Here is a 19,259-nt window from a genome sequence, read left to right as displayed (position 1 = left end):
AAGGGATAAAATTTGTTATACATTCCTAGGTCCCTGCATGTTATAAATTGCCAGATCCCCATCTTGCTCTTACCCACAGAGCTGCTTCTGAGGAAAGGTCCCGGACCTAATGTCAGAGTCCAGGTGTTGCTAATGGCTTCAGTTGAAGAGATTGCTAGTGGAAGTCATGTCTAGTTTTAGGATGAGATCCACAATCTAATTTTAGGCCGTCCTTCATCTTACAGATAGATGGAATGAGACCTACAGAGGATCAAATTCAGCCCAGCTTTATTGCTTCTGCTGGCTAGGCCAGTGGATGTGTTTTGTCTAGAAAGTCCCCAGGCCAAGCCAGGGAAATGGTGTGGATTTCCTGCTATGTCTCTGCTAAAAATAAAAAATTGATTGGTGAAAATAAAGTGTTACACAGTGGATGGGGAATACTTCTTATTTTAAAACATTGCTGTTTATCTCCTTGTAATTTTTTAAAATCTCCCTTAAAGAATATAATTTTTACATATACTCTGAGGTAAGCCACATTTACCAAGTAAGTAACTTACGAAGTGTCAAGAAAAGACAGAACAAACCAACTTTAAAGCTTCTGTTTAGCAGAGATGAGCATGTATAAGAAGCTGGAAGGGCGCCTGGGTGGCTCAGTTGGTTAAGCAACTGCCTTCGGCTCAGGTCATGATCCTGGAGTCCCGGGATCGAGTCCCGCATCAGGCTCCCTGCTCAGCGAGGAGCCTGCCTCTCCCTCTGACCCTCCCCCCTCTCATGTACTCTCTCTCATTCTCGATCTCTCAAATAAATAAATCTTTAAAAAAAAAAAAGAAGCTGGAAGATATTAATGAGATGGGGAGAAAGTCAGGTTTCTTCTCTCAATAAGAGAAAAAGAAAGGCAATTAAAAACTGTAACTAAATAAAAATATTTTATAAGAAAGTCATAGCCCAAATATGTAGCAAACTAAAATACAGCATGATTTTGAGAAATTTATGAGTGTAATAAAGGATATTCCAGCTGCCACATTCTTCTTAAATGACACAGGAGTCAAAATACTAGATCTGCAGAGAAAGAAGTTGTGGCCCTTTGCAGTGAATGACATTTACCTAATCACCATATTGTAAATGCTGTTGATTTTCAGCTTTCAGAATCCGTATAAAATAGGAAGACAAATATGTTTACAGAACAAGAATGGAAATGTAATCAATCTCAGCAATGTACAAGCAAAGTAGACAGAAGTTGAGCGTTAGAAATGGGGAGGAGAGGAAGAAAGCATGGCAGGGGCTAGCGTCCTCATCTTACACATTGGGAAGTCCAGATGCTGGGCAACACTGATGAATGAGGAAGCTGAGGTTTTTAAGTTTACTACCTGAGTTACAAATTTGGTAACTAATGGAAGAATTAAAGAGTATAATATAGCTATTTGAAAGGATTCAGGGGTACCTGGGTGGTTCAATCGATTAAGCAACCGACTCTTGGTTTTAGGTCAGGTCATGATCTCAGTGTTGTGAGATCAAGCCCTGCGTCGTCAGGCTCCATGCTCAGCATGGAGTCTGCGTGAGATCTTCTCCCTCCCCCCTGCCCCCCCCCCCCACATGTTCTCTCTGTCTGTCTCTCTCAAATAAATAAAATAAATCTTTAAAAAGGGGGGTGTGGTTCAGGACATGCCACTCTAAACTATGCCGTTTTGGCATATTGATGGTTAAGAGCTGAAGGCATTTGGAAAAAAGCAGATGCAGGAAGGCCTCTCTGACCTCCTCCTTTCTACCTAAAATCAGGTCATTAAATTTCCCATGAGAACGGTGCCCTCCCTGCACCAGGAAGAGAAGAACGTTCTTATCACCAGAGACTGGGAGTCAATGCCGAAATGGACCTATACGAACAAACCTACTAAAATAACCCTTATCTTCCACTGGTTTCCCTCGTATATTTCTTAGTCACTTTCCCACAATTTACTGTCCCCTAGTCCATGCCCCTTTGTCTTGTCACATCTCCGTAATTTATCGTTCTTTGTGTAAAACAAAGTATACAAGCTTTTGGGCCTAACAGCTTCTTTGGGTCTTTGTTTTACTTTTAAGGACTCCCATGTACATGTAAAAATAGTGAATAAAATGTGTGTGCTTTCCTCCTGTTAGTCTGTCATGTCAGTTAATTCTTAGGCCAGCTACAGGGTCAAAGAGGGCAGAAGGAAGTTTTTCCTCCCCTACACTATCAAAAAACTGTAAAAAGTGGAGACGCAGAGGGGAGACATAAGTTAAATCATAATTTTTCAGGATTGGCAGTCAGTTGAGAATATCTAAAGAAATAGCAGTGTAAGTATATTGTGAGTTAGGGCAATAACCCCCAGAACTAAATTCAGCTCTAAGTGATAACCTCTGGGAAGTAGTACTATAAGTGAGCAGGGATTAGGCAGAGACATCATTTTAATGTCATATAAGCAATTGCATTGGTAAAAAGAAATGGGAAAAGAAGTTGTAGTGACGTGCAATAAAATTTGTTCAAAGGAGCAACATGACAATTAGATACCCCAGTGAATTCCAATTAATTAGTTTTGAAATTTAAGCAAAGAAGCACTTCAGTGATAGGAAAGTCCTCAGTGTAACTGCAGATGTTCGTTACCTAAAATTTAAAATGTAGCCTGTAAGGATTTTAATTTTCCTAAATTTGCCCTTATGCAGGAAAAATAACTAGTTTAACTCCGACAGATATGTAAATGCCACTTTTTTTTTTTTTTAAGATTTTACTTATTTATTTTGACAGAGAGAGAGACAGCGAGAGAGGGAAGACAAGCAGGGGGGAATGGAAGAGGGAGAAGCAGGCTTCCTGCAGAGAAGGGAGCCCGATGTGGGACTCGATCCCAGGGTCCTGGGATCATGACCTGAGCCGAAGGCAGACGCTTAACGACTGAGCCACCCAGGCGCCCCTGTAAATGCCACTTTTGTTAAGAGAGATCCTGGCTGTTTTTTGAGGCGAGACAAAATGAACTGCTGTGAGGTACTTCTCAAAGGTGTAAAATCTCTGGAATAATCCAGAGTTTAGCCTATTTAATATAACTTTTAAGCTCTTTCCTTGTGCAAAATTTTCAATGTATTTTTCCCCATAAGAACACACCTCTGATTTTTATCATGCCAATCATTGAAAAACAGCATTTATTAGATAAACATTCCCTTTGGGCATATCTTTTTGCAAGGTCGGGCGGGGGGGGGGTGCGGTCAGGCTCCAGGCTCACACCCCACGGGGTCGTGGAGGTGCGGAGGGCGCACACCAGGATGTGGGCTCCTGGGGATGCTGCCGTGCATCTGCGGTGCCATCCTGTGGCTGTGATGCTAAATTAGAGCCTGTTTTCATTTTCTTCTCTCCAGGAAGGCCCTTTTGTCTACTTGTCTTTTGTAGGAAACATTGCAGATTCCAAAGGCTTGATTGCTTCACTGTGTAAGTAATTTTAAAATGTTTGCATTTGGAATGTTTGAGGAGATTAATTGCAAGTATGGCTGTCAATTAAATGAGTCCCTGTCGCACAAATGGTGTGATTTCATTTATATGAAATGTCCAGAATAGGGGAATCTCTAGAGACAGATGATAGATTTGTGGTTGCCTAGGACTAGAGAGGGGGAACAGAGGAGGGGGATGGAGAGTGAGGGGTTTGGGTTTCTTCTGGGGAGTTAATGAAATGTTCTAAAATTTCATTGTGATGATTCAAATCTATGAATATACTAAAACCCACTGAACTGTACACTTTAAATGGGTGAATTGTATGATGCGTGAATTATATCTCAATAAAGCCGTGTATTAAAAAATATGTTTATACTGCAGATTGAATAGTTTGCAGTATTTAAACTGGGTGCTTTTCCATACTTTTAACATCAACCTTCACTTTATCATATATGCATACGAGGTCTATATATGTGTGTGTATATATGTGTGTGTGTATATACATATATATATATATGTAGTCTTGAAGATAATTTCCAAAGCTCCTCCAGCTCTGCAGAGGTATTTACTAGTTTTGCCTACCTTCTTCATGCTGCTGTAAATCAGTCAACATTCCATCAGTTAGTATCGACTTCCTCCCACATACTGTGTCAAATTTGACGAACAGGTGAGCCAGGCAACAACAGGATCCTTCGCCACCATTATAGAATTGCCTTACGCAAGGTAACTTCTTTGAGACTTTGCATCAGAAATTCTGCATTGTTTATCTCATTTCTTCCATAATTCTGAAATCAGGTCCTTCAGCCAGGACCTGTGTCTGGACTGCTGTTCACCACTAGAGTTAGGAAACTTCGAGAGAATCCAGGCAGCTATCGTTAGTGCTTCTCAAAGCAAAATGTGAGTTGTCTTTGATGCCTGTCAGGTCCCAGCCAGGGGTAGCTCGGGGAGCCTGAGCCCCCACCTCAGGAGGGAAATGTTGCTGTGCACATTCGTGTGTGCAATGTGATGAGTGGGCCGGATTAAACTGTGCCTGAGAGTTGCTGGGGAAGCCCAGGGCTGGAGGACGCAGCCTAAGTCATTGTCCTCCACCCTGGCTGCCTGGCCTGGCATCAGAGAAAGTGAACAGCCCAGCTTTGGCCCAGTCCCATGAAATGCAAATGTCTAACATGATCTTTATCAGTCATCTTCAGTTTACATTTTTTGGCCTTAAAAAAAGTAAAAACTCGTTTAATGGTGGTGTCCTTTATTCTTGAGAAAACGAAAATCCAGAAGATAATGTAAAGTAGTTCTTCTCGGACTTTAAAGTGCACCAGCTTGCCTTGGACTCTTGTTAAAATACAGATTCTGATTCAGAGGATCTACGGTAAAGCCTCCCAGATGTTGATCTGCGGACCATCCTTTGATTCACCAGGATGTAGAGCTGGGCTATAAACATCACATGGACCCTGTTAAAGAGGAATTATTCATGACACTTGTTCAAGATGATAAGGAAGAATTTATTCAGGAGGTACCCCTACAGTGGAGTCTTGCAGTAGGGAAGCGAGATCGGGCTCAAGTCCAGATGCAACAAGGACAGGTGGAGCTTTATGGCCAAGAAGCTGGTGGGGTCAGTGGATGGAAAATTACTAAGAAGAAACATCGAGTGGAGACTCTTAATAGACGGACTCAACAGGAGTCTTGCTGCAGGCAGGCCAGGATGATAGGATATGAAATAGAGGGTGGTGGTGGAGGAATTTGATCAGGTATCAAGAGTAATCAGATATCTGCACCCCCATGTTCATGGTAGCATTATTCATAATAGCCAACGCATGGAAGCAACCTAAGTGTCCATCGACAGGTGAATGGATAAAGAAGTTTGGGGTGTGTGTGCATACGCGTGGGCACAATGGAATACTATTTAACCATAAAAAAAAGCAAGAAATTCTGCCATTGTGACAACATGGTTGGACCTTGAGGGCATTATGCTAAGTGAAACAAGCCAGACAGAGAAAGACAGATATTGTATGATCTCACTTCTATGTGGAATCTTAATTAAAAAAAAAAAAACAACTCAAACTCATAGAAAAAGAGATCAGATTTGTGGTTACCAGAGGTGGGGGGGTGGAGATTGAGGGAATTGGATAAAGGTGACTAAGTACAAACTTGCAGTTACAAGATAGGTAAGTACTGAGGATATAATGTACAATATGATGACTCTAGTTACCACTGCTGTTAAGTTATCAAGAGAATGGATCCAAAGAGTTCTCACCAAAAGGAAGAACACACCGTCTTTTCTTATTTTTTGTATCTATATGAAGAATGTATGTTCACTGAACGCATTGTAATCATTTCATGATGTATGTAGGCCGAGTCATTGTGACGCACACGTTAAACTCATACAGTGCTAGATGTCAATTACATCTCAATAAAACTGGGGGGGCGGGTAGTGGTGTAAGGCCTGAAATTAAGATCCAGTATTAGGTATTGACAGCTGATAAAATCCAGAGGGCTTCACATGGACTAACCGCAAGGTCCCTCCGCACTCTGCTTCCTCCTATGAGCCAAACGACCCTCCTTGTCCCAAGGACCAGGCACGGTGCCCGCAGATCCCTGAGGAGCAGGCTTCAGTTCCTTGCCAGGCCCCCGGATTACTGGAAGAAGCCCGTTCCTGCTGCAGGAACCAGGGGCCGCCCCAGCCTCATTGCTGCAGAGCCTGCCTCCTGCGGGCCCTTCCCGGTTCGCTCCGGTTCTGAGTGCAGCCCCCGCATGGCCCGGTGGCGCGCAGTGCCCTCTTTCCCCCGGCTGTGAGTGTATGTGACTTGTAAGTTGCCATCAGCCTCGTCCGTCCAGTGCCACCTGTTGTGTGTGGCCACCCCCATAGCCCAAGGCTGGGGCTCCCTCCTCACCAACAGCGGGAAGGAGGAAGTGATCACACCTCATCTCCCTCATCTGGCCCAAGTGTCTCTTTCTCTACCTTCCACATTCAATTGCCGTCACTTACTGTGCAGTTTGACCTCAGAAAGGGAGCCCTAGTGGGCCGCCTGTGTTTCCCATCCTAGTTAAGGCTGCATTCCCCAGGCCCAGCACAGAGCCTTCCTGTGCTCCAGAAGCTTTGCTGAATTAAAGAATGAATGAATGGGGTTATTTTTGCATGTTTAAACACCCACTGATCTCTTAGTTCCTAAAGCACCTGACATTTTACATTAGTGATAATTCCTTAGATTTTGGGTGCACTAGAGGGAACATTTCAGATGTATATATGTTTTGTTTTTTTTTTAAGATTTTATTTATTTATTTGAGAGAGAGAGAGAGCACGAGCTGGGTGAGGGGCCGAGGGAGAGGGAGATTCCCCGCGGAGCAGGGAGCCCGATGCGGGGCTCGATCCCAGGACTCTGGGATCATGACCTCAGCCGAAGGCAGAGGCTTAACTGACTGAGCCACCCAGGCGCCCCCGTATATATGTTTAGATTTAGAGGAAAAGCTTACTTTCACTATTATGTTGTTTTCCCGTTAGCTCCTGGCTGGCCGTTGACTCGGGACCGACAGCGCAGCTCTGCCTGGCCCGTCCGTCGTGTCTGGCCTCCCAGAGTCTCTGCTCAGCATGTGTCTGTGTGTTATCTCATTAAATGGCTAATCCTGTTTATTGGCCTTTCTTTCTGCCAGGACGGCCTTCATTAGAACCCTTTGTCCCTGGCCCCGAGGGATCCTAACTTGGGCCATTAATAGAGACTAGAGCTTTGTCTGCTGCCCCGACCAATCAGATAATGTAGCTGATATTTGATCATTCATGCCTTTTCTAAGTAATGTGAGAACAGTATCAAAGCGAGAAGAGGTGGGACTTTCATTTTTTCACTCTGATCATTTGAGATCTTACGAGCAGCATGTATTACTTTCATGAATTAAAAGAGAGAGGAGAGACGAGGGAGAGAGGAAAACAGAGGACGAAGGAAGGGAGGGAGGGAGGATTCTCCCAGTGCATGACTCTCAGTCCAGCTCTAAAATGACTTTCTCACTTCATTCTTTCTAGAAGAAACCATCCTGATAACAGGGTCTGGAAGGATTTCTTAGGGCACGCCCACTCTCTGGTGACCACAGCAGAGGCTTCTGTGGTGGCTGTTCTTAGTGACTCCTGTCTGCACTGAAATGCCCCGCCCCCGCCCGTGTCCATCGGGACCCCTTCTGTAGTCCAGGCTGTGTCATTACCATGCCCCCCGCCGTGCCCTCGGCACTCAATTTCTCTTCAATTATTAATAAACACTTTTTTTAATAAACGTTTCCTTAATAAAAATTTCCCCACGTCTCGATTATACCTACAGACTTTACGTAGCAATTTTAAAGTAAGGATTGTAACGCGTTTACCAAGATAGTTATTAAGGATCGTCTTTGCAAAATCTGACCGTGCTGAATTAATTTAGAATTCTGCTTACAGTGAAAAGGGCGGGGGCCAAGAGGATGCATGTGTGAAAGTGCTTTGGGAACCAAAATCCTTTTACAAATGTCACGTGACGTTTTTATTACTCGTGTCACGTAGCAAATGGGTTTTAGCTTCAGTCCTCCTGTGTTCCACGAGGCATTGTGAAGAAGGGGGGGGGGGCAGTTCTTCTTTTTAACTCCTCCTTAGGGGAAAAAAAAGGTCATTTCCACTGACTGTCATAAAAATGGTTGCCAGATGAGTAACAAAATGTATTTCACTTGTAGGGAAAGAATATGGCAAAGCTGATGCAAGATGGCTTTATTTTGACCCAACCATTGTGTCTTTGGAAATTCTGACTGTTGTCCTGGATGGGTCTCTGGCATTAGTCCTCATTTATGCCATAGTCAAAGAGAAATATTATCGGTAAGTGCCCGCCTCCTGGCCTGCTGAAGAGAGGACACACATGAGCTGTCCCAACACCCGTGTGGTGTTTGGAGTAGATTATGACCACATTTATTTGTTAGATGAAGAGTAGAGTAGAAATGAAAATTGTTCTGTTAGGTAAGAATCATGGTGCCACCAGGATAATTTCAGATCGTTCAAAATAAAAACTATGAGAAATATGGTTTTAGGAACTACCTAGTCACTGCATAGGCAAGAAAGTGTGAACTGCATTGGATGATTTTTCACCAATATTTTGGAGAATACAAGGGTCATATTTCCATCCTTCCTCCCCCGCCCCACCCAAATCACTCTAGAAAACTTGTGTTCCACCTTACACCAAGTAAATTCTCTTATGTAATTTGGAGTTAGACATGCAAGATAAATCTTTGCAGAAGCAGGTTATGGAGGATGTGAGGAAGGCAGAAGAGAGGGGAGAGGAGAGGGGGGAGGCGATGGAAGATTAACCGCCTGGCGTCAGTCAGACTCTGAGACTTGGAACTCTCGGCCCTCCCTCCTACCCTTTCCCTTCCTCTCCTTTGTTCAGACACAGTGACCTGGAGCAAATAGAATGCTATCCTGGGGATGATTCCCAAAAACAATGTCAAGTAGGCACAAATGCATTCCATTTTCTAGCATCTTGAATGGAAGAGTGATTTTTAAAACTTTAATCACAAAATTTCAGGTTTGAATGGAACCTCCAAGGCCATTTAATCTACCTTTCCCCACTCAATTTTACTTACATAGCAGGAAAAATTAAATTTCTTCTTGGTATCTTGATATAACTTTGGCTCCATGACCCTCGTTGTAGACTCACTGCCCACTGTATTCTTCAAGGAAGGGACTGTTCTTACTATCCCCTTTTCGGGTAAGATAATATTGTGGCTCGTAGCAAGATTCGCATCTCAGTCTCTTTTGCTGGGCGAGGTGTGACCTCAGTAAATCATCCTAAGAATAGAACAGGATACCTGAGAGACCTTATTTAACTGAGAATAATCCTCTAGAAAGGGCAGTATTGCTTCTCCAGAGGATGTATGGGTCTTCCACTAATCAGATTGACTTGCCCCATCAAAGGAGCGCTGTGCAAAACCTGAGGTCTGACTTCAGAGAGGTCTTCTGCTGTGGAAGACTGTGTTAATGCTGACATCTAAGACAAGATGTCAGGATTCCGGGTGCGCAGCTGCGCTGAGCTCTTGTTTCTTTCTCTCTAACAGGCATTTCATACAGATTACCCTGTGCGTGTGTGAATTGTATGGCGGGTGGATGACCTTCTTCCCAGACTGGCTTATGGGAGGCCCCAACCTCAACACCGACAACTGGCTCTACTTTGGGGTCTATCTGGTATTTTTCAATAGTGTGTGGGTTCTGATGCCCGGGCTGTTACTGTGGCAGTCATGGGTAGAACTCAAGAAAATGTATTACAAAGGAACCAGTGCAGGGAAAAAGTTTAAGTGAATTTTCAAAATCACAAACACTGGTATCTTGCTTTATAAGCCAGAATGGGTCAAACCTTTTTGGTTGGTCAAAATGTAAGGCATTCCTGTGCACACTTTCTTTTTCTACTGTTGTTCCTAAACAGCCTATTTCAAATTGATTGTATGGTGGCAAGTTTTTGTTAATCATGTTTTTTTTTTCCATTAAATTACAATATGGGGAACAGAGAATAAATTTTAACTTGTAATAATAACCCATTTGATTATACGTTTTTATGGCTAGCATTAATTGTTCTGCATTAATAAAGCCAATGATCATAAAATACTGTAGAGCCTATTAGTTTTTTATTCCAAGAAAGTATTGTTGCCTCAACTTTTAATCCTCTCACTTGTCTTTTGGTTACCAAAGTGAAGGCAGAAATGAAATGAAGGCTCCTGTTTTACATTTGTATTTTGTCCAAGTTGTGAAGCCAACAAAAATGCTAGTAGGAGAACCCTGTGAGTGGGCTAACTCCTCACAGGTGAGCTCGGGGGATTCACAGTCAGGTGATTGATTTATATCTGTCCTGTTTCAAGGAGGAAGATTGAGGTGCCTTACAGAAATACATTGCACAATATGACAAAAAAGTAAATTGGGAAATAGGAACCCAGGGAAAATAAGAGTGGGAAATAATAAGATGACCGTAAAGTTAATGCATGCCATAATGTCGTATGTAGTGGGTAGAAGTGAAGCGCACGGATTTGGCACTTACCTCCAATACCAGGAGGGAAGCATGACCACGTTGTGTCTCATAAAACACCAGTTTTGGGGAAGCAATTGTATCAGGTCTGTCAGAGGTTGGGGGGCAGGCACTTACATAAACTTGTTCAGCACATGCCTTTCTTACTAAAGTCTGAGCTCACAGGTGTATCCTCTGCCTAGAAAAGTGTCTGGCACATAGGCCAGGCACGTGGTGAGTTGCGGTGGATCCTGTAGCTCGGCGAGCTCGGTCTGCATTGTCCCCTCCTTCTAGTTGTCTTCTTATCCTGCAGAGGATGTAGGCTGTGGTCCTGGATGCAAAATTGGTTTCACCTTTCAGAAATGCTTCTGAGAGATCCAGAGGGTAAAAGCGTGGAAATCATTTCAACTCTTCCTCCTTTTTTTTCTTTTTATTTTATTTATTTATTTATGATCATTATTATCATTATTGCTGTTTTGTGGTGACATGTGAGGGGTTTTGGCATTTGTGTTCTATTTCCCAGGTACTGAGAGGCAGTTGGGGTTGGGGCACAAGAATAAAGTGTGTGTGGCTACTGGGTATTTACCCCAAAGATACAAAAGTAGGGATCCAAAAGGGTAAGTGCACCCCGATGTTTATAGCAGCAACGTCCCAATAGCCAAACTGTGGAAAGAGCCAAGATGTCCATTGACAGATGAATGGATAAAGAAGATGTGGTATATTATACAATGGAACATTATGCAGCCATCAAAAGGAATGAGATCTTGCCATTTGCAACGACATGGATGGAACTGGAGGGTATTATGCTGAGCAAAATAAGTCAATCAGAGAAAGACATGTATCATATGACCTCACTGATATGAGGAATTCTTAATCTCAGGAAACAAACTGAGGGTTGCTGGAGTGGGGGGGTGGTAGGGATGGGGTGACTGGGTGATAGACACTGGGGAGGGTATGTGCTCTGGTAAGCGCTGTGAATTGTGCAAGACTGTTGAATCTCAGATCTGTATCTCTGAAACAAATAAGGCAATATATGTTAAGAAAAAAAAAAGAAGAAGAAGAAGGTAGCAGGAGGGGAAGAATGAACGGGGGGAAATCGGAGGGGGAGACGAACCATGAGAGACGGATGGACTCTGAAAAACAAACTGAGGGTTCTAGAGGGGAGGGGGGTGGGAGGATGGGTTAGCCTGGTGATGGGTATTGAGGAGGGCACGTTCTGCATGGAGTACTGGGTGTTATGCACAAACAATGAATCATGGAACACTACATCTAAAACTAATGATGTAATGTATGGGGATTAACATAACAATAAAAAATTAAAAAAAAAAAAAGAATAAAGTGTGTATGGGCTGAGCAGCTCCAGTCGTGACCCCTTTGGTACTGCTTCCCTCGGGGGAGGGTTCTTTCTGTGGGCATCTGGGAGTCATTCCTAGAAGCTTAGCCAATGATCTGCTCTTGCAGCCTCCCAGTGAATTTTGTAAGTACCTAATTCCCTGGGCTAAATCCTCCTCAAATCTCCTAAAGTGATTTCTGTTCTCTGCACTGTATCTTGACAATGATATTTGTTGCATATTGAATAAGTATAGCCAGACGAGTGTGAGGAATCTTATATTATCACATTAAAGGCTTTAGAAGTCCTGCAATAAAGAAACTTGATTAACTTGTGTTGGTTTTTTTTTAAGATTTTTTTTTATTTATTCATTTGAGAGAGAGAGAGCACAAACAGGAGTAGGGGCAGAGGGAGAGGGAGAAGCAGGCTCCCCACAGCGCAGGGGGAGCCTGATGTGAGACTCGATCCCAGGACCCTGAGATCATGACCTGAGCCAAAGGCAGACCCTTAACCATCTGAGCCACCCAGGTGCCCCCTTGGTTAACTTGTTTAACCCCACTTTTTCCCAACATATTTACCAGACTACTTTAAAAAGTGAGATGGTATTTCATGGAACATCGGTTAGGGAAGTGCTGAGCAATGCAATACAGTATCCATGAAATTAAAAGAAAACCAGTTGTCAATAAATGTTTAAAACCTATTCTAATATTTAGAAAAACTGAAAGATATACAAGAAAATAAACTATAAAATATTATTGAGAGAAGTTATGTAAGATCCAAATAAGTGGAAAGATAGGCCATGTTCATATCTTAGAAGACTCAATATTGTAAAGAAGTCAGTTCTCCCCAAACTGATATATAGATTCAGTGTAATCCCAGTCAAAATCCCAGCAGATTTTTTAAAAAATGATAGTAAGTTGATTCTAAGTGTTTTGGGGAATGAAATGCAAAGGGATAGGAAAGGTAGGACAACCTTATAGAACAGAGTTGGGGGCGCCTGGGTGGCTCAGTCAGTTAAGCTTCTGACTCTTGATTTCCACTCAGGTCATGATCTCAGGGTCCTGGGATTGAGCCCAGCATTGGGCTCCAGGCTCAATGGGGAGTCTGCTCGGGATTCTCTCCCTCCCTCTCCTCTTGCCCCTCCCCCTGTTCATGCTCACTCTCTCTCTCAATCTCTCTCTCTCTCTCTTTTAGGTGTATACCTTACAGAAATGCTTGCTTTGTGCACCAGAATAGCAGCATTATTCACTTAATAATCCCAAACTGGAAACAACCTAAATGAATATATTGTGATACAGACATACAATGGACTACTATACAATGAAAATTAACAACTAGGTTACTCATAACAACATGGTTGAATTTTCCAGACATAATGATAAATGGAAGAAACCAGACTAAAAGAATATATATTGTAGGATCTTGTTTATAGAAGGTCCCAAAACAGGTCAAACTGTGGTGTTAGAAAACAGGGTAAAAGGGGCGCCTGTGTGGCTCAGTAGTTAAGCAACTGCCTTCAGCTCAGGTCATGATCCCAGGGTCCTGGGATCGAGTCCCACATCGGGCTCCCTGCTCTGTGGGAAGCCTGCTTCTCCCTCTCCCATTCCCCCTGCTTGCGTTCCCTCTCTCGCTGTGTCTCTCCCTGTCAAACAAATAAATAAAATCTTAAAAAAAAAAAAAAAAACAGGGTAAAGGTTGCCTTTGGGGAAGACGATTGGATGTAGTGATGGGGAGAAGTCATGAGAGGACTTCTGAGATGCTGGTAATCTATTTTTTTCATTTGCGTGGTAGTCATAATTTGTGATAATTCAGCTGTACGCTTATGAATGGTATGCTTCTCTCTATATGTGTTCTACATCAATTTTAAAAGTTTATTTTTAAAAATCCCTGGTATGAAGACCTGGAAACTGTCTCCAGTGGGCCCCCATGAAGAGAACACTGTGTCCTTGACTGCAGGTCCGGGATAACTGGCTGTTTCTAACGGTGTCCCCAATGTGCGCTGAAGGCAGGATGCCAGGGGGAGAGTCTAAAAGCCTTTCCATGAGGGATTACCTAATTGTTTCCGGTACTTTGCTCTCTGCTGAACTAGCTCAATCCAAGGGTAAACAGAGTAGAGAAAAATGGATGGGCTGCCGATCCTGCAGGCAGTCCTGAAAACATGATGTCTCTCAACAGAATTTTTGCTGAGTGTTGAATGGGAGAGAAACGGGGATTATAGACGTTGACAGGAACTTGGAGTACAGATACGTGCTGCTGCCAAAGAAGGACAGATCAAAATGTTTTCACAATTAAGGGAGTTGGGGAGACATTGGTGTCCCGGTGTGAAAGTCTAACAGATCAGGGTAGATAGAAGCCCTCCTCCCCATCAGAGAGAGTTGGGGACAAGGTGTACAATACTCTATTTCACTGATCCTAAGATAGATTTATTTCTCCATATTTTAGTATTTTTAATTTTAATTTAATTTTTATTTTTTTATTATGTTAGTCACCAATATTTTAATATTTAAAAAAATTAGAAAGCGTTTTACAGTTGCTGTGCCGTAGTTAGTTGGTAGTGCTTTTTCTTTCTCTTTCAAAGTATGATGCATCTTATATTTGATGGTATCTCAGATTCAATTAAATAAGTCACTACCTTCAACGTTGCTCCTTCAAGCCTCAGTATCTCTAGCTACTTGGAGTCTGATAGTTCAAAATTTATTTTAAAAGTCTAAATTTTGCTCGGGGCCTTAGGGATCACTTACTTTAATACCCCCTGTCTCCTCCCCCATCCCTTCACATTTGCCTACTGGGAGCCAACCGTAGAAGGCCTACTCTGATGAATATATAAAATGATTTGCAGTAGATTACTAGTGGCTTATATTATAGGTAACTAGATTCCTGCAAACAGTCCGTCCCTCCCCAGTATTGTTTACAGTGTAAATTTCCTTTGCAAATTCTTCCTTTCCAGATAACGTTGAGGCAAAGAATCAGCATAACCAATCCCAATTCCTGGTCTAAATGATAGTTTCCTTGTATTTAATTATGTCAGTTCTACAGCTCCTGGAGTACCAGCACCCCGGCTCCAGGAAAAGTCTACAGATTGCAGTATGAAAGTGTAAAATAACACTTTGTCAGAGACTGGCTTGATGGAAGACAAAATGCCAAAAGTTTGGGGAAGAATCCTTTGTTTTTCTTTAGTTTAAAATTATTATTAAAATCCACAAACTTTTTCTTGTTTGTTATGAAAGCTAGAGTTTGAATGTAAGGATAAATAATTTATACAGAGAATCACTGGGCAAAGCCTTGCATGAAAAAGGTTAACTGCTGCTATCCTTAATTGTAATTAAATGCCCTCGAGGTACTAGGTAGGGCCTGGGAGCCCTAAGCATAATGTGAACTAACCTCCAGGCTTGTCTACCCATTACCCATTGCCCTTTTAGAGTCTCTACACCTTCCCCCCCTCCCCCCCCACTTAGCACTGCTGGACGCTGGCAGACCCCAGACCTAACAAAATCCATTTCCTGTCACCACTTCATTGTAGGAAACAAATCACACCCATTAATTAGTATTAAGGTGTTAGTAATTGTAATGGTTTGACGCATTACCCTTCCTGAATGTATTTGCATAAACAGTGTATTACACAATTGATACATTTGCATTGCCAAAAAATGGAAAATTCAGATAAGCAGAAAGAAAAAAAATAATTATCCCCAGAATCGTCAGGAAGAACCACTATTACAAATTTAGTTTCTAGTTCTCAAGCTCTTGTCTGTGCATGTATTAACATTTTGGGGAGACTTTAACATTTGAAGTAGGACTTTAACACCCCTTCCTTCCTCTCTCTCCCTTGCCCTAAACTTATCCAAGAAGGAGAAGTTCTACACGTACACGTAAAACCAGCTGTGGATAGTATTCCAGAACATGCCCCCATTCTCGAGAAATGCATGCCCTTACAGAGGTGGAGAGGTAGCAGTTATCATTTATTTTTGGGAACTAGTTTCCGTAGATGCTTATGTTAACACAGATCAAGTTGACATCTTAAAATATTTGATTGGCCACCTCCCAGCTCTTCAAGGGAGGGATCAAGTGTGCTGAGCGTGCTGTGGTGTTATGTCCTACTTGTTTAATCCCTTCCCTTCCAGAAGCCTTCCCTCAGTCCCCTGAGAGTCGGAGGGAAGGACTCTGAATTCTTACAGCCCTTGTCTGTGTCACTTAAGTGGCCCCGGGTGGCCTTGTAGTGTTATTTTTGGTGTCCATCATCACAACTCCCAGGGGCCTCAAGGCCACACTGAGTCCTAGAATCTTATACTGTCAAGGGGCCTTGGAGAGGTACAGTTTATACACAAGGAGGATCAGAGGGCTTAGCTAACTGCCCAAGGCCACACAGCATTTTAGTGAGGTAGGACCCAGTGTTCTTCCTTTTCCAGCAGTGTTAGACATATTCCCAGGAGCTTACAAGTTATGAAAGTTATTCAATTTTGTTCATTTTTTTATGATCTAAAAAATTTAGCCTAAGCACCTTTCTGATTCTCTGAGTCTATTCATTACACTTGAGTAGTCTCTCAATTTCATCATTTGACTTTGTATCTTGTATTGTCCTGTTAGTATTTTTCACTGGTTGGACCAAGTGATCAGGTGACCAGCAGTTAACTTGTATAATGCAGTGGTTTTCCAGGGGGAGGGATGACAAAGTAGAGGACACGCTCTCAGGGTCCCCACTTTTTCAGATTTGAGCAACACTACAGAATAGCATGGTACTTATTCCCCACAAATATGTTTGTTGATGATGGCTTCTCATTTCTGATTCATGCTACTGTATTGACAGTAAAAAATTGGGGGCATTTTTTTCTTATTACATGTTGGGAATCGGACTGATTTTGGTACCTGGGGGGAGGATTAGTAAAGAACTGGAGGCAAGAAACGGATCTCACTGGTGTTCCCCTGAGCGCCCACGATTTAAACTGTCTCCATAAATTCAATGCCTGCCCCGAGATCAGACTACATTCATGCTCCCTGTAACAGTGCCATCTGGTGGCCCCAGGGTAGTAGGACAGCAGTTGAGTGATCCGGGATTTTGAGGAGACCTTATTTTAGATCATAAAGCCCATGGCCAACACCCTTTCCCTGGGAGCCCCCCTCCTCCCATGACAACCTCCTTTCTCATCACTGCATACCCAGTTGGCACCTCTGGCCCAAGAACACTTCAGCGTCATCCCCACTTCCCCAGGGCACTCTCCGGCAGCTCCTGAGCAGTAGACAAGCTATTGATAACTGCCTGGCTGGGAAGAAGTGAACTTACCTGTGGGGCCTTGTCAGCTGCTATTGGCCCACGTTAGGCCAGGCCTGGCCTGGATTCTGGTGCTCGAGGCCCAGTGATTTACTGCCTTCCTGGGCAGCAGGTGGCCAGAGTATTTTTAGTTGCCCGGAGCCTTTAGGAGGTTTGGGTGGGGGTAGAAGGCAAAGGTGAGGTCTTGGCTCTTCCAAGGCTTAAGTTCAAAGCCTCCCACTTGTGGAGTCTCTTCCCTAACTCCCCATGGGCTTGCAGGCTCCTGGTACAGGGGTCTCCACTTTAGAAACCATGTACGTCTTCTTGCACCTCTTGGCCTTTTTCCTTTTCCTAGTCTGTAGCGAAGCATGAGCTGGAGACAGTGATACCTTTGGGGTGTCTGGGTTGTTTGGTATCTAGGAAAAGGACTGGGTGTTATTAACGCCCTGCATGTGCACTCATTCCATTTCAAAGCACTTTTCCGTTCATTGTATGATCAGATCCTTACAATGATCCCCTGAACTCTGCGGATGGCGATTATCATCTTCCTTCTACAGCAGAAGAAGCTGACAGAGAAAGACAAGCGATCACCCAAGGCCACAGGGAGTGCACGTGGTGGCACCTGAAGCTGGGCTGTCCTGGCTTGGCCACCAGCAGTGCTGAGTTAGAACCCACTTCTGCTGCTCACCAGTGTTGGGATTCGGGGAAAGATGCTGAACTCCTCTCCTTATCCAGAAACTAAGAATCGTGGCACTTGGCACATACAGTTGTGAGGATGGTTAATAAATCCTGGGATCAAGCCCCACATCGGGCTCCCTGCTCAGCGGGGAGTCTGCTTCGCCCTCTCCCTCTGCTCTTCTCCCTGCTTGTGCTCTTTCTCTCAAATAATCTTTAAAACACACACACACACACAGAATAAGTTGTTCTTATCCAAATAAAACCTCATGTGTTTATTTGGCTTTGCGTGTGTCCGGGGTCCAGGCCCTAAATACACCACATTGCCACTGCCCTCACAGGAAAGACCATCTCAGAACCAACTAATCAACACACCAGGGTGTTCAGGCCTGGAGCAGGACTGGCCAAAACCTGGGGCTTCTGAGCAGGCACATCAGAGAGAATAAGTATGCTCAGATGCTTTGTCAGTTGGGCCCTCTGAGACCTGATTGGAGTTACCTGGTACAATTACTTGGTGGTGTAAATGCTTTTGTGATTCCTTATTCTTACCATCCTTCTATTTCTTTTTTTTTTTTTTTTTTAAGTTTTTTTTTTTTCTTCATTTGAGAGAGAGAGAGCAAGCAAGAGCATGAGCAGGGGGAAGGGGCAGAGGGAGAAGCAGGCTCCCCGCCCAGCAGGGAGCCCGATGCAGGACTCGATCCCAGGACCCCGGGATCATGACCCGAGCTGAAGGCAGACGCCCAACCGACTGAGCCACCCAGGTGCCCCACCATCCTTCTGTTTCAAGAAAACATTCTACTTGTGCTTCAGGTAAGAGGGGTTTTGCACCAGCACCTGGATTGAATGGTATCAGCACCATGAGAGACCTGGAGAACCAGGAACAATGAAGTCACGGAGCGTCCAGCAGGGAGGGAGTTGGAGAGAGCTTCAGTTTTAAGTTGTCCACACCTGCATTTTACCCAGAGCAGCTGAATTGGAATCCCTGGGCTTGTCCTCCCTGTGGCTGCCCCACCATCTCCAGAGCCAAGGCATGCCACTAGGAGCCTCAAGGTCTCTGGCTGGTGGAGAGGGGCTCCTGGAGGTTTGATCTTGGTCTTTCGAGGGACTGTCAATACACCATAGATCTGTGGGTCCAGTGGGTTCCGGCCTCCCTGCTGGGTGCCTGGATACCTTTTAATTGGACCGTTCCCTGCTCTTTTTTGTTTAGTTAGCACTCCAGGATCCCTGGAGGGTGGGCAGAATCTGGCTCAAACCTCAGTTCATTTGCCTGTTGACCCTGAAACCTAAGTAGACCTAGCCAGTGCAGAGGGCCTTGACAGTGGTGGAGATGGTGCCCCCACTCAAGGAGCCAGGTCCTTTCCCTGTGAGTACCGGCCCCCAGTTGATGCCCAATCCCCGTGCTGGAAAGTGATTGTTGTCCATAGCTCACCAGTTCAACGTCATGTTTTGTGTGGAGAGGGTTCCATGGTTGTGATCAGTCTTTCGGATTGGCTATTCCCATCATCATATTAAGGGCTCTGAGATATCCTCTAGTGGAAAAACCTGTTCAATGTCATTGAACCCAGCATTTCCCAAGCCTGTTGGACCATGGAGCCAATGTTCAAGTCAACAGCA

The 19,259-nt window shown here is 43.8% G+C and overlaps 1 protein-coding gene across 7 annotated transcripts in view; it reads left to right on the top strand.

The window, feature by feature from the left end:
• Window positions 1–19,259, top strand: part of EBPL (EBP like) — a 55,522-nt gene that overhangs the window by 22,240 nt on the left and 14,023 nt on the right. For 6 of the 7 annotated variants that reach the window (XR_004678933.1, XR_004678932.1, XM_035003437.1 and 3 more), the window contains exons 2-3: window positions 3,340–3,409; window positions 8,087–8,225. Coding sequence is in view for 5 of the 7 variants with exons in the window: in XM_035003437.1 (XP_034859328.1) it covers window positions 3,340–3,409; window positions 8,087–8,225 (209 nt within the window). In the remaining 2 variants the exon portion in view is untranslated. Of the gene's footprint in view, window positions 1–3,339; window positions 3,410–8,086; window positions 8,226–9,457; window positions 10,002–19,259 lie in introns of those variants that run through there. The other variant, XM_035003438.1, reaches the window with a different exon arrangement.

This window comes from Mirounga leonina, unplaced genomic scaffold (genome assembly GCF_011800145.1).
Source record: "Mirounga leonina isolate KUSES-001 unplaced genomic scaffold, KU_Mleo_1.0 Mir_127, whole genome shotgun sequence".
Classification (NCBI taxonomy): Eukaryota; Metazoa; Chordata; class Mammalia; order Carnivora; family Phocidae; genus Mirounga; species Mirounga leonina.
This window is presented reverse-complemented; position numbering and strand designations above follow the sequence as displayed.